Source organism: Anabas testudineus, chromosome 4 (assembly GCF_900324465.2).
Source record: "Anabas testudineus chromosome 4, fAnaTes1.2, whole genome shotgun sequence".
Classification (NCBI taxonomy): Eukaryota; Metazoa; Chordata; class Actinopteri; order Anabantiformes; family Anabantidae; genus Anabas; species Anabas testudineus.
This window is the reverse complement of record NC_046613.1, coordinates 18,327,984-18,340,874: the sequence shown is the minus strand read 5'-3', so window position 1 is coordinate 18,340,874 and position 12,891 is coordinate 18,327,984. Positions and strand designations below refer to the sequence as shown.

At 37.2% G+C, this 12,891-nt stretch overlaps 1 protein-coding gene across 1 annotated transcript; it reads right to left on the bottom strand.

Moving 5' to 3' along the window:
* Nucleotides 1-200: 200 nt before the first annotated feature.
* On the bottom strand, nucleotides 201-12,661 carry ptprc (protein tyrosine phosphatase receptor type C). Its single transcript, XM_026345199.1, has 26 exons — nucleotides 12,401-12,661; nucleotides 12,075-12,308; nucleotides 11,869-11,979; nucleotides 11,226-11,354; nucleotides 10,967-11,116; nucleotides 10,545-10,691; nucleotides 9,663-9,883; nucleotides 9,492-9,552; nucleotides 8,007-8,115; nucleotides 7,773-7,810; nucleotides 7,409-7,518; nucleotides 7,113-7,203; nucleotides 6,921-6,997; nucleotides 6,684-6,720; nucleotides 6,480-6,577; nucleotides 6,160-6,285; nucleotides 5,781-5,938; nucleotides 5,170-5,305; nucleotides 4,778-4,924; nucleotides 4,426-4,516; nucleotides 4,027-4,172; nucleotides 3,678-3,812; nucleotides 3,427-3,549; nucleotides 3,157-3,317; nucleotides 2,006-2,141; nucleotides 201-1,709 (listed from the first exon to the last, which is right to left on the bottom strand). Exons 1-26 carry the CDS (start codon nucleotides 12,621-12,623, stop codon nucleotides 1,389-1,391), a joined length of 3,516 nt encoding a protein of 1,171 aa, XP_026200984.1. The 5' UTR covers nucleotides 12,624-12,661; the 3' UTR covers nucleotides 201-1,388.
* Nucleotides 12,662-12,891: the final 230 nt, after the last annotated feature.

The window sequence follows — 12,891 nt, the reverse complement described above, 5'->3', positions numbered from 1 at the left end:
TAGCTATAGCTAGATATTCATTAAGTTAAATAAAGATGCAGCTCTGATGAGAGAACAGCAACAGATTGTTTGGAAACTGTCCATTTCACATCTTGTGTGTCTTAAATTTTGTATCTTTTTGCCTTTGAAAAAAGATTTTGAAATGTTCCACTTATCAAATTAAATTATTATATATTGTGAATTTTCAACTGTTTCCCTTGTTTTTTTTTTTTTTTTATTTACATTGTGTGGGTTTGCTAGACGTGAGCCCTCTTTTTCAGAAGCAACCTTCTTGAGCTTGGAACAGCAGCCATCGAGCAACCTCTGGTTTAAGAGCCCAGTGACTATTCAATTTTATTAAAATCCCCCCAGTTATTTTTTTACATGATGAGGTCCTTAAACAGGACATTTCTTGCCAGTTTATAAACTTTAGGATTCTGTAGGAATCAGTTTAGATATAAAGGTTGTATTCACACACTTTAAATCCTATGACAACTTGAACACTTCTCTATGACAGTAAACATTCACATGTTAATAAGTAAAACAACTTTTCAGTGTTGTTTTTTACTGAACTCTATTTATTACTCTCACCTAAAATGCTGTTGGTGATTTGATCACATTTGATCAAATCAGGGTTTTATTCAAATATTGTTTATTCTTACTTAGTGAATGGAGAGGCATAGTTTTTACAACAAAAGCAGTGAAATTATTATGTAATAAAATAAAATAATAAACAGAAAAAAATTTGTTCATACTTGTAACCTGTTTCTCAATTAACTAGACAAAAGTTGGCTGAGAAAATAGGTTTAGAGTGCCTTTAAAAGACTGGTAGGTTAAAGAAAACGAAGGAAACAAAACTTTACAATGGCAGTGGTTGATAAGTACGTACTCTACATTAATGAAACTCTTATTGTAAATCTGTTTTAATGAAATAACACCTAATAAATGTCGAATCTAATTCTTGAATTAGATAACAGTAGCATATTACTGATACATAAATGTAGACTATAGCCATATCAGAGAAAAATATTACATCTCAAACTCAGCATGTATTTATGGTGAATATAAAATAACTCTTCTACTATATTTAAAATTTATTTCTTAGACGTCTTCCACTATACAGTTAATCAGCGGCTCCGAGTTTGACAACAGCATTTCTTGTAAACGACCTTAAACAATATCTACTAAAATATTTATAACTTAGTTTTTAATTTTTAGAAAATGATATTATTATTTTTTGAGAATGATATTGAAACATTTGATTAAATTTGTTGACATAATTCAACCAGAGAACTACATGTTATGGTTTTACAATGTTTATACATTCACAAAGACAAAAAAAGCATTCATCACAAGCGCTTATCCTCAAAAATTAAAATGCACAGCCATGCATGCACCTGTCGCCTCACTCAGACCTCCACGGTGACAGTGGGACCATTGCTGGTGTCCTCCAGTGGTGTTGTCTCTGTGGGGGCTTCTTTTTCAGACTCCTCCTTTTTGTCCTCCTTCCCAGCATCAGGCACCAGAGGGGTGTTCTCTGCCACCCCCTGCTGGTCGTCACTGGTAGTGCTGGGTGGCTGCTCTGCCTTTTCCTCTGCTTTCTGCTCTGCTGCTTTGGTTTCATTGACAATCTGGACGGCATCGACTGCAGTGGCCTGTGCTGCTTTCACTTCCCCATTCTGCACAGGGAACATCCCCTCCAGGGCATCATACAAGAACTGGTACTGTTCCTGTAAGAGGCACAGAGTGGAAACATTTGAATGGTACTTTACAGTAGGTTGTTTCTTCGTAGACTTTAAGCTCACATATTTCTGAATTAAAGCATGAGAAACCAGTTTATTTATTATTGTTTTCATCAACAAATTCCAAATTTCTTTACTAAAAATAATAAGTTCAATACTATGAATTGAAGTTGAGAAGTTATTGATAGTTTATTCCTAATGTTAAAGGTCAGGAAGTACTAGGATAGTAGGACGTACATAAAAATCTCCTCTAACATACAGTAACTACAACACCTCGTTCTTACCAGAGTAGACATCATGCCCTTTCTGTCCTTGCGCAGCGTTTTGCAAACTTGGAAAACATCCACCAGCTTCTCGGTGTCAGCGCTGTCCAGCAGGTTCCACAGACCACAGAAAATACCTGAACGGGACGAGCCGTCACTGAGGAGAAGGAACACACAGACATGAAAAGGTTAAGATCATCTTTTTCTTCATTAACCCCTCGAACTGCACTCTTTGCATGTCAGAGTGTGTTCTTTCACGTGAGCAGAGTTTCTTTCCTGTTCTACTTTGGTTTTGTTTTGTTAGTCAGTTAGCGTAATCATTTCATGCCTGATGAAGAACGTTGTAAGGCTGCTAAACTTAACTAAAACTAACAACTTAAATTAGTATATATGACAAAGGTACTAATTACAAAATTTGAAATGTTAATTGTTGTTATTTCAATGTCAGTGATTGTCTATTTCCACAGTATTGATAAAGGGCTGAATATGTATTCTGTATGTTCCTTTTGCACTTTGCTTTAAGTAAAATGTTGTTGAACATGATCATCGTACATTTGTTTGTCCTACGTTGGCTCATTCAAGCACTCTCATTAATTTCTAAAGGTTAGAGCAGTATGGTGCCAATTACATAATCATATTCACACCTGTGGATCACTTAGTCTCTCTAGTGCAGCACACCCTGAGGAGGACCGCACAGACTCGACTCAGACAGGAATGAAATGCACGCCTCGACTATTTCAACAGTTTGTTTACCTCTCAGCCATAAATCTATTAATCGGCTCCAGATTGTTCAGAACTCAGCTGCAAGACTAGAAAAAGAAGAATTGAATATATGACTCCTGTCTTAGCTTCCCTGCACCGGCTGCCAATATGTTTTAGGATAGAACTTAAGATTTTATTAATAACTTTTAAAGCCCTGTATGTTCCCCAGCTATATATCCTGACTGTTAAAGCCTTATGAACCTAACAACTTTGTTTAAGAGATTTACCCTTAATTTATCAGAGTTATAAGAGTTAAATAACGTGACATTTATCAAGTTCTTTCCGTCAACCTCACATCATTAAAGTCATGTAGGTGGAGGTGTTTTTTCCAAAGTAGTTTCTAGGGAATTGAGATTTGAACGCTTTGTAATTAAAGTCAACCTTTATTATTTTCTATGAGGTTCACTTACTTGCAGTGGACCACAATGGGCGTGCTCCTCTGTGCGTTGTTCCTGCCAAAGCTTTCCCTGATGTGCTTGATCATGTCTGTGAGGTCTTGAGGTTTTTCTGGCAGCTCGTTGTTCGTCCACTTCAGGAACTGGAACTGTTTCACCGGCCGACTTTCTTTCCTCTGTTGACAGAAGTGGTGTTGGGTAAGTACAGCGCATGATGTTGAGATGACCAGACACATCACAGGCACAGAGCAGACACAGCTACAGGTTAGGTGGCTGTCGCGTTACCTTTGCATGACGGATCAAAATGTTGCGGATGATGAAAGCAGGGAAGGTGTCGGTGCTTGAAACCTCAACCTCAATCTCTCCAAATAGTTTCTTTTCTTTATCCCAGTACACACAATCAGACTCCTGTAAACACAGAAGACACATGTATCTACACTATACTGCATGTAGTAGAAGTAAATTAGCTGTTTTCTGCATGTAAGGTGCACATAACATTATGTATATACTGTCTATCTACATAAGGCTTTAGATACCTTATCTCCCTCATTGCATTCTGAGAGCATGACAATAGTGGATGCTTTCTTCTGGTAAACCATCATCCAGAAGTCTGCCATGGTGTCTGGTATTGGAGTCTGTGCTGCGATATGGGTGCGTGGGCCCCAGTAGCCCTGTGTAGGCAAAGACACACACCCATCTATTGTTGCACACAGTCCAAACAAATGAGATATATTTAATTAGATTTGTTTTCAAATTCAGCCGACTGCATAAAGTATGGGGATTCCTTCAGAGTTAACGAGTCGGCATCTGCTACAGTAGGAAAGAGAGTAACAGGAACATAATTAGTTTTGCTTTAATTAAACAAAACGCAGGAAAATTACGTACATCTATGTGGGAGGCATTGATGTATTTAGTGGATTCTTCATCCTCTTCATCTGATGACTCTTCCTCATCCTCATCATCTTCATCTTGTTGGACACTGTCATGACTGTGTCCTTCATCTAGCTTCAGCAACACTCGGTTGTAGTCGTCTGAGAGAGAAGCAGGTTGTAAAAAGTCATGACACGAGTGAGGTTCAGCACATTTTGATTTAAAAGAACAAAAAGAAAAAAGACGAATGAGTGACTGCTGTTTATTCAAGTGTCCCTGATGTCAGTGCAAGAAAACTCCAGAGGGTATATGAATGTATGTGGAGCAAGTAAACATACTGCACACACACGGATACATACTGTTGTTTTCTATAGTGTAAAATGTCATTTGTTCTTGTGTTGAGCTGAAACTCACATGGGATTACTGCTGAACAGCGATTCATCTTCTTGTTCTCTTCTGTGAGTCCTGTGTTGAATGTCCTCCAGTTTTTATATGTGGGGAGTCTCTGAATGGCAAAACAATAAGTCATTAACTAATTCATAAAGAGATGTTAAGTACTGTAATGTATTTCATACACATTACAAATAGTATATTTTACATGGAGCAGCATTTTTGATAAATGTGCTATTTAGATGATTTAGATAATTTTCATTTCTCATCCAAATAATCACACTTATTTAAGAATGTCTCCTTCAGCTTCCCACAATGCATTGTCTTACTGATTAAGAGTTTTATATGTATAAGATTAATTTTTAAAATGCCATACGTCAAATTCGTCCTCCATTAGGGTGGGCTCATTGGTGTTTTTCTGCCTGAGTGTGTTCAGTGTGCTGTGGAGCTCAGACAGGGTGACCTCAGTCTCTCCAAACTGGTTGTGCTCCAGCAGGGCCTGGTGAATCAGGATGTACTGGGCCTATGTGAGGACAAATATACTCAATACACACTTAACTTAAAACTCAAAGGATAAACAGTTTGTGTATAAAATAAATATGAATAAATCTGCTGCTGACCTACACAATCTATGTTCAATTCATCTAAAGTGACCAATCTTTTTTTTACCCTCTTACTTTATCTACAACTATAAGCAAAAGTACTGTACTATACTGTACACATAAATGCACAGACAGTGACATAAATGTGCTAAAACTGATGTTTTACCTCTACTTGAACCATGAGGCATCTCTGTTTGCGGAGTCTGACTATGTAGCCGTAGATGTCCACTCTACCCTCCGCTTCTAGACACTCCATCATGGCATCGATGCTCATGTAGGTGCCTGTCCTGCCCACTCCAGCACTACACATAAAATAATGATATTGTGTTAATTTATTACAGTCAGTCCACGTCTGTCAGTGGCAACCAATGAGTTAACAATGGTTTAGAAAGGATATAACTGTGATATACAGCAATCAGCCTCAACATTTACGCCAGTTGGTGGCTGTAACTTTGTGGTAGACAGGAGTCAGCATAGGCACGCTGACTGGTCTGTGGCTAAACGGCACTAAAACAAGCAGGGTGCGATGTGCAGCGTGACATCAAAACCACCAGGTAGTGTTAATGTGTGCATATACAATAATATGGCATCTCAGTAGTGCATTACAGGGGAAGTCTGCACAAAATGTACATCCTTATGCTTGATATGCTAAAAAGAAGACTGCGCAGAGTACTCAAGTGGAGCAAGTGGAAATAGTAAAAGGTTTCTGCAATATATCAAGCTATAATTTGGTTCTACAATTAGAAAATTAACAGTAAAATGGGGACATGTACAGACCTGCAGTGGACGACGATGGGGCCACTGAAGAAATTTTTGAAAGCATTGACTCGTCGCCTCAGTTTCAGGAGGAGGTGTGGCTCCCCTGGGACACCGTGATCTGGCCAGCTTGTGAACTGAATGTGAGTCACTTCCCTCTCAGAGTTCTTCTCCCTCTTCTGCACACACACACACACACACACACACACACACACACACACACACACACACACACACACACACACACACACACACACACACACACACACAGATGATAATGCAAAAAAATGTATCAGCAAATATTCATCTGCTAATATTCAGTGAAGAATATTTTTTCACATGAAGATGAACAAACTACATTTACACAACTCCACTTTTTATCTTTTTAACAGAGACTCACATTAGTTAGGCTGAGATGGCGGATGATGTAGTCTGGACAGTGGTCCTCTGAGCCCAGCTTTACTATGAACTCCTCATAGATCTCTGTCTCTCGCTCTGGAGACGGCCAGTACTGCGCACACTTGACCTGCGACACAACATGTGAGAGGAGACAGAATGAACGACAGCTGATCGAGAACTGTTCTGCAAAGGCGAATATGCAGTTGATGTTAACGCAGACTGATACAGATGAAGTAGTACATAGCATTCTCCTAGAAATAAGACCACAGTCTTGACCAAAGCAGTACTGCATGTACAAAATATTAAAACTTCTGTTCTCACCCTGTTTCCCTCCTCACAGCGTGTTACCATGACGATAATAGAGGACTGCTGCTCCCAGACCATTCTCCAAAAGTCACTCACAGTATCCTCCTTTGGTCCTTCACCACAAACACAATACATGTACACAGGAATACACCGTTACTATCAGAAAACAGTAAACAAGGTGACCGCACTGACCAAGTACATGTGATAACATCACTTTACCTTGAGCCGCAATATACTTCTTGGATTCCTTGTATCCCTATAGCAGGAAAATAAATGACAATCATTCAATTAGTTTCTACTATATCTAACACTATAAAGCAAAGCTGCCTTTTAGCATTGCTGTTACGTTTATATTTTCTAAGTTGAAAATTTAGATTTTAGATTTAGATTTAAATTAGTTTGATATTGTGTCTCCAGGATTAAAACAAGAAGCAGTATGAGTTATTTTTTCTTTACATCAATGTAGCTGGCGTTGATATAGTCACATCCTGCCTCTCCATTCCCTGTGGTCAGCTGGACACGGTTGTGATCATCTGAATAAAGACAGAAATAAATAATTACATAACATTACAGGAGACTCCTAACTTATCTGGTTAGTGTTGTTTAACTAATTTCAAAAGCTTCCTGCTACATCAGACTCTCACTCACATGGCAGGATGTCCACGTAGCGGTTCTTCGGAGTGTTGCAGGGCTTTTTGGCCTCTTTCACTGTGTACCGCGAGAAAATTCTGGGAATGCTCTGAAAACAGAAACAAAATCACTTACCAGATTGAAAAATCAGGCCATTCTACAAAGCTATTGACGAGTCAAGGTTCAAAACAAGGGATGATGAGCAGTTGCATAGCAAAAAAACTACTTCTCTGCAACCCCATTGTAAACTATCCAGCCAAGAAAAACATACTAAAATGAATTACCCGCAAAAAGAGCTTGTATAGTATATTTACCTGAAATTCAGCCAGGAAGAGTCTCCCCTCATCAGCGAGTTTTCTCTTGTAGGCTTCCAGCAGAGCCTCTGCTGGGATTGGTTCAATAGACATCAGGTTGTCTTCATCACCTATAACAGAAAACCAGTCAGTGAGTGGGAAACACTTTAAAGACAAATGGAAAACTCTGCAACTTCTAATATAATATTATCAACAGCACATATTTCAGAATTATCTAACTTATCTAACAAGTTTATCAAACTACTGAAAAATTACAAATTAAAAACAGCAGCTGCTTCAACTACATGACTTTTTTACATACTAAAAGTTTTGCTATTTTTTGTCTGGTTTGAGAGAAAAACAGGGAAAAACACAGAAAACTCACTTCCTGTTTGAATAAGCATCACACCTTCACCCATGTCTCTGAACAGAAAAAAAGTGATCAATAAAACAATGTATGAAAAATAGAAAATAACAAGAACTGAACACTAATAATGTTTCTCTGTAAAATGCAACTGTAACACAATTCAATATAAAAACCATTACTGTTCTGTAAAGCCAACAGCTTTTGCCCTATCAGTGACAGTAGGTTATAAGATGCATGCACAAGGATCCTTACTGAGATTTTCTGCGCTTCAAAATGAAGATCTTGTAGAGGACAAAAAGCAGAGCCAGAGACGTGCAGATGATGAGGAAGACGAGAAATCCGATCACTGCTTTATCATTATCTGTGAATTGATGATTATGAGACAAGAACATCAAAGAGATGGTATTTATGTTAATCCTTTCATGAATGCATTATGATAACCTGAGAATTTCCTATGGATTTAATATCTACTTAAGGCAAGAGAAAAATAAGTATTAACTTTTTTAACATGCGCTTTCCAGAAATGCATGTTGCATGCTACGCTGCTGGACAGGACACGGTTAAAAGAATAAACAAATAAATAAAATTAAAAGTGAGTTCTTAGGGGTAATTAAAAATGGATAAAATAATTTGTGTTGCAGAGTATTAAGTCTGCAATCAATATGATTTGTAAAGGGTGTTCAAAAGCCATTTTCATGTAAATACACGTAACTGCACATCAGCCACTATACTGAGCACTAATGCACCAGTCTACAGGCGTCTACCCAGAGGCCAGAAACTGTAACTGCAACTAAAATTCCTGTCAACCAAGATGGCTGACAGAAAACTAAAACAGTTCATCACAGCATAAATACCTTGCTCATCCTTCTATTGCAGAAGACGTCCTTGTAGGTAATAATTGAAACCATGTCTCTACTAAATTGGTCATCATGCATCACCAGCTACTGTATATTTTAACTTCAATTATACTATTACTACAGATTTGTTGTGTTGAAAATACTTTATTGTTAAATACTGTTACCTTTTCATAGTTTTATTTTTCTTAGAGATTGCATCTATAATGTGTGTGAAATTTTACCATCTTAATCCTCATGTTGGTCACAGTAATGATGCACAGTAAAGGCTAATACTAACAATAATGGCTGAGGGGAAATGAGAATGATGTGAAAATCTGATTCTACTGAACACTTTTCTACTTATGAGTAAATATCATATCACTCATGGAAATGCAAAAACCAGAAACCACATAACTGTATTTCAGCTAGATCCTGGTCTTACTTTTTGTTTTAGTTGATAGTGGTTGTATAGTGTAGTGGTGAGATCGCTGCACTCTTTTAGGGAGACTGGGGTTTGAATTCCAGCTGTGGCCTACCAGTAGAGGTCCTTAGGCAAGACCTCCTTACGCTTATCCTGCCTTTTACATGGTAAGTTGCTTTGGATAAAAGTGTCTGCCAAATGACTAAAATATGTAAAATACTAAAAAACAATGTCCCCCATGGACAGAAGCCTATGGCACGGCACATTAGTGCAGCAATATACATCAATAGTGATGCAAACCCATGGATTTGCAAGGAAGTGGCTATTAAATAACTGTGCACTATAGAAACCACCTTGTGCGAAAGGGATAAAGATTCAATACATACAAATGGATAAACATTATGTCATAACAATATGTGTGAAATTATTTAACTGAACAATGTGAGACAATTTATGGGATTATATTAAAACAGTACATACAGTGAGTGTCAACATGTTCTATCCAAGGACTGCTCTCAAATCTTCCGTTGGAAACTTTCACCTAGAAAGACAGAAAATTAATTTATCAAGTTACTAGAGGATTTGAAAGAATTGGAAAGAGAAGTAAAGTTGTTAAATTCTTGTGAATCTAAAAAGTAGGATTAAACAAACCTTCACTGTGTAGCTGGTTAAGTAGCTCAGATCTTTGAATTCAAAGTGACATGTTTTGTTTTTACTTTCCTTCAGTTCACTGTTGTCACCTTTGTAATAAAGCTGTGCAATATACAGCTTATCGACTTCTGGTCCATTAAAGTTACGCCTATGACGACAGGTTACTATAATCGTATTCTGATCATGAACCTTTGCCTCCAGATTAGTGATGTTTTCTGGTACTGTAAGAAAATGAAGACATATATTAACCTTCAGATAAAACAATATGTACAAACAGCTCACAGTTAAAGTGACAGATAAAGTTTTATATAACAACAGTTTTAACATTATTAGTGTGATGAGTTATTAGTTCAGTTGTACAGCTAAAGTTAACTTCAGATGATCAGATCAAAACCTGTCAACAGTCTGATCACTGACTAATTAGATCATTCATAAAACAGAGTCAGGACTCCTACAACATTTAGACATAGACCAAAGAGCTCACAATGACGTGACTAAAAATAGAAATAGATGTTTTCACAGATGAGTTTTGTTGTTCCAGACTTTCCATGAGTTACTGATGTTTTATGACAGAGCAGAAAGTTTATTACCTGAGTATGATGGTAGCTTCATTTTATTTTGACAAAGATTATTTCACAGTAGGATTAGGTGTCAATGATTTTAATATCTATCACTGTTGCTCTAACAAATCTGAAGATTGTAATTGAATTAAAAATATTTGTTGTTCATAAGAAAAATAATCATCATAATGTTAAATAATAATTGTGTATGTGTGTGTATGTTCAACTATATGTAATCTCAACTGTGATAAAGACATTTAAAGTTTTATTTTACACTTTGTGTCGACTGTAATCTTTTACAAAACAGTTTTTGGACACTTACTTCCAATCTCAGTTTCCACTGTCTCTGTTTTTACGTTGGAAACTTCCTTGTTGTTGTAGGTTGGTTGGACTTCACAGGTGTATCTTGTGAATGGTTTGAGTTTTGTAAAACGACATGTTCCTCCTGATGGATGTTTGTTACCTGGAACTGTAGAGTTTTAAAAGCTGTTAACTTGTGTTGTATAAATAAAGACAACATTAGTGGGACTATACAGCAGCAGAGAGTTTTACACTAAATGACAAGAAAATGGATAAAAGTCAATGAGGATCACGCTGAAGTGAAGGTCAATGAATGATTAAAATGACCACAGTATGTTGCACTATTAGGTAGACTGACTATTAAAAGCATCTTCAAACACTTCAAAAAGTACATGGCTGTAAGAAAATATAAGGCTTAATAGAAGACTACATCATTTTACTTACTCTGTTTCTGTTTGGACTCAGTAGATCGACATTTACAGTCATAAGAAAGTTTCTGCAGTTTGGAAACATCTGGACAGTTCTGACTGTTTGTTGTCCAGCTCAGGTCAATGGAGGTATTGGTTCGACTTGACTTGATCTCTATTGTGAGATCTGTTGGAACATGAGACGTGTACCACTGAGTATCAGGTATTATTCTTCACTCTGTAGTATCTGAGGATATAAGCTTTTACTGACTGAGGTGAAATGAACGTCAACATACCACAGTCAACCTTGAACTGAAAAGTAGTTGTGTTTTTTATGCTGACGTTGTTCTGCTTGATCTGACCAGTACAGCTGTAGTCTGTGAACGGCTCCAGTTCAGACAGAGTCTTCTCACTGTGGTTAGTATCTATAGACAGTAAGATGAAATCATTCATTTAACCATTGGTATTTATTCATGTGTCAGTGCCTAGAAGTGGTATCTTTAGATTTAGATTGTATTAAACATTGGCTCAAAGAGAAATAAATATGATTCCTCAAAGCAACATATTATTTTCCTGCTTTGCTTAACTTTTAAGTAAATGGTAAATGGTCTGCACTTATGTTGTGCTTTTCTACCTAACTGGTACTCAAAGCCCTTTCAACTGCATCTCATTCACCCATGTGCACACACACACCGATGCAGCTGACCTGACTCACCAGGGGCAAATTGGGGTTCAGTATCTTGCCTAAGGACACTTTGGCATGTGACATAGTAGTTGGGAATCAAACCACCAATCCTATGATTGGCTGTGGCTCTACCTATTGAGCCACAGCCACCCCTTAACTACATTGGAATTGCATATCAAACACTTCTGTATATTTCCATGTAAATTCATTCACATAGTTGGTGACAGACAAAGCCTCCAAGTCTTTTCACTTACCTAAACATGTGTAATCAATGGAGAGACTTTTACAGTTTGGAGGGAGTGTTGGTTTTATTTCTACAGGAAGTTTATTAAGAAAATTTTGTTTTTCAGTTGGATCAAAGAAATCTGTGGAAAATTGAAAGACACATAAAACATGATTAAATTAGTTGCACATTAAAGCACATGTATTTCAAAATAAAGCTAGATGTGTTTGTACATACCAACTGTGATGCTATTGATGAGGTTAAAGGAACAATATCCTGATTTGAAGGTTGTTGTCAAATCTGAACAAAAGTCTGTGTCTGTAAGTTTGATACATGGTTTATTGTCGCTGTTGCATCGTTCAGCTGAAACATTATTTGATGATGATATTGAAGAGCTGATGTCCCAGTCACTTGTCACACGGTAACAAACATATCCAGGCCTGCAGGGGTCAACTTTAATTTCATCTCTTCCTGAAATAAACAAGTGAGGCACAAATGTAAGAAATGTGAGTAGGAAAGTTAGATACAGTACAGTCAATGCTGTATGAATGATTTTTACTCACTTATGTCATTTGTCCTCATTTTTTCGCTTCCAGTGATGTTACAGGTTGTTTTTTTGCCAGCACCATCCACAAATATCACATTATGCACATATTCAGTACAGGGCTTCAGGCGCTGGACTTCATATGATGTTGTTTGACTGGAGAACCCATCGACCCTTTTGTTCTCTGTTCGTCCTTCCTCAAAAACGTTTATGTTGTAGGTACCATTAGTAGAGCTGGTCATGTTAAACTGGAAGCCAGACCCAAACTGTGCAACAGTGTAAGAACCTGCAGACAAATCAACAGACTTTTATATTAAGTACAAGTTATTTTATAATAACATTCAGTCACAGGCACTTGAAGTTGAAGTTTAACACGGTCCTGTGTGTATTTAGGATAAATATATTTTGTAAAGTCTTTCTATAAAAATATACATTGATAATTGTAATTAAGAGAAAAACACACACTCAGGTGTTTGAACACGTACTGTAAGAAGGATCATATTCAAACCT

Bases quoted from the DNA above. Each gene is read 5' to 3' on its own strand.
- ptprc (XM_026345199.1), bottom strand. From the start codon at position 12,623: ATGACCAGCTCTACTAATGGTACCTACAACATAAACGTTTTTGAGGAA. The intron at 9,884-10,544 runs GTAAGTGTCCAA...ATTTTCTTACAG, and splicing joins AGTGGAAACTGAGATTGGAA to TACCAGAAAACATCACTAAT. The intron at 7,811-8,006 runs GTAAGGATCCTT...TTTTCTGTTCAG, and splicing joins TTGAAGCGCAGAAAATCTCA to AGACATGGGTGAAGGTGTGA.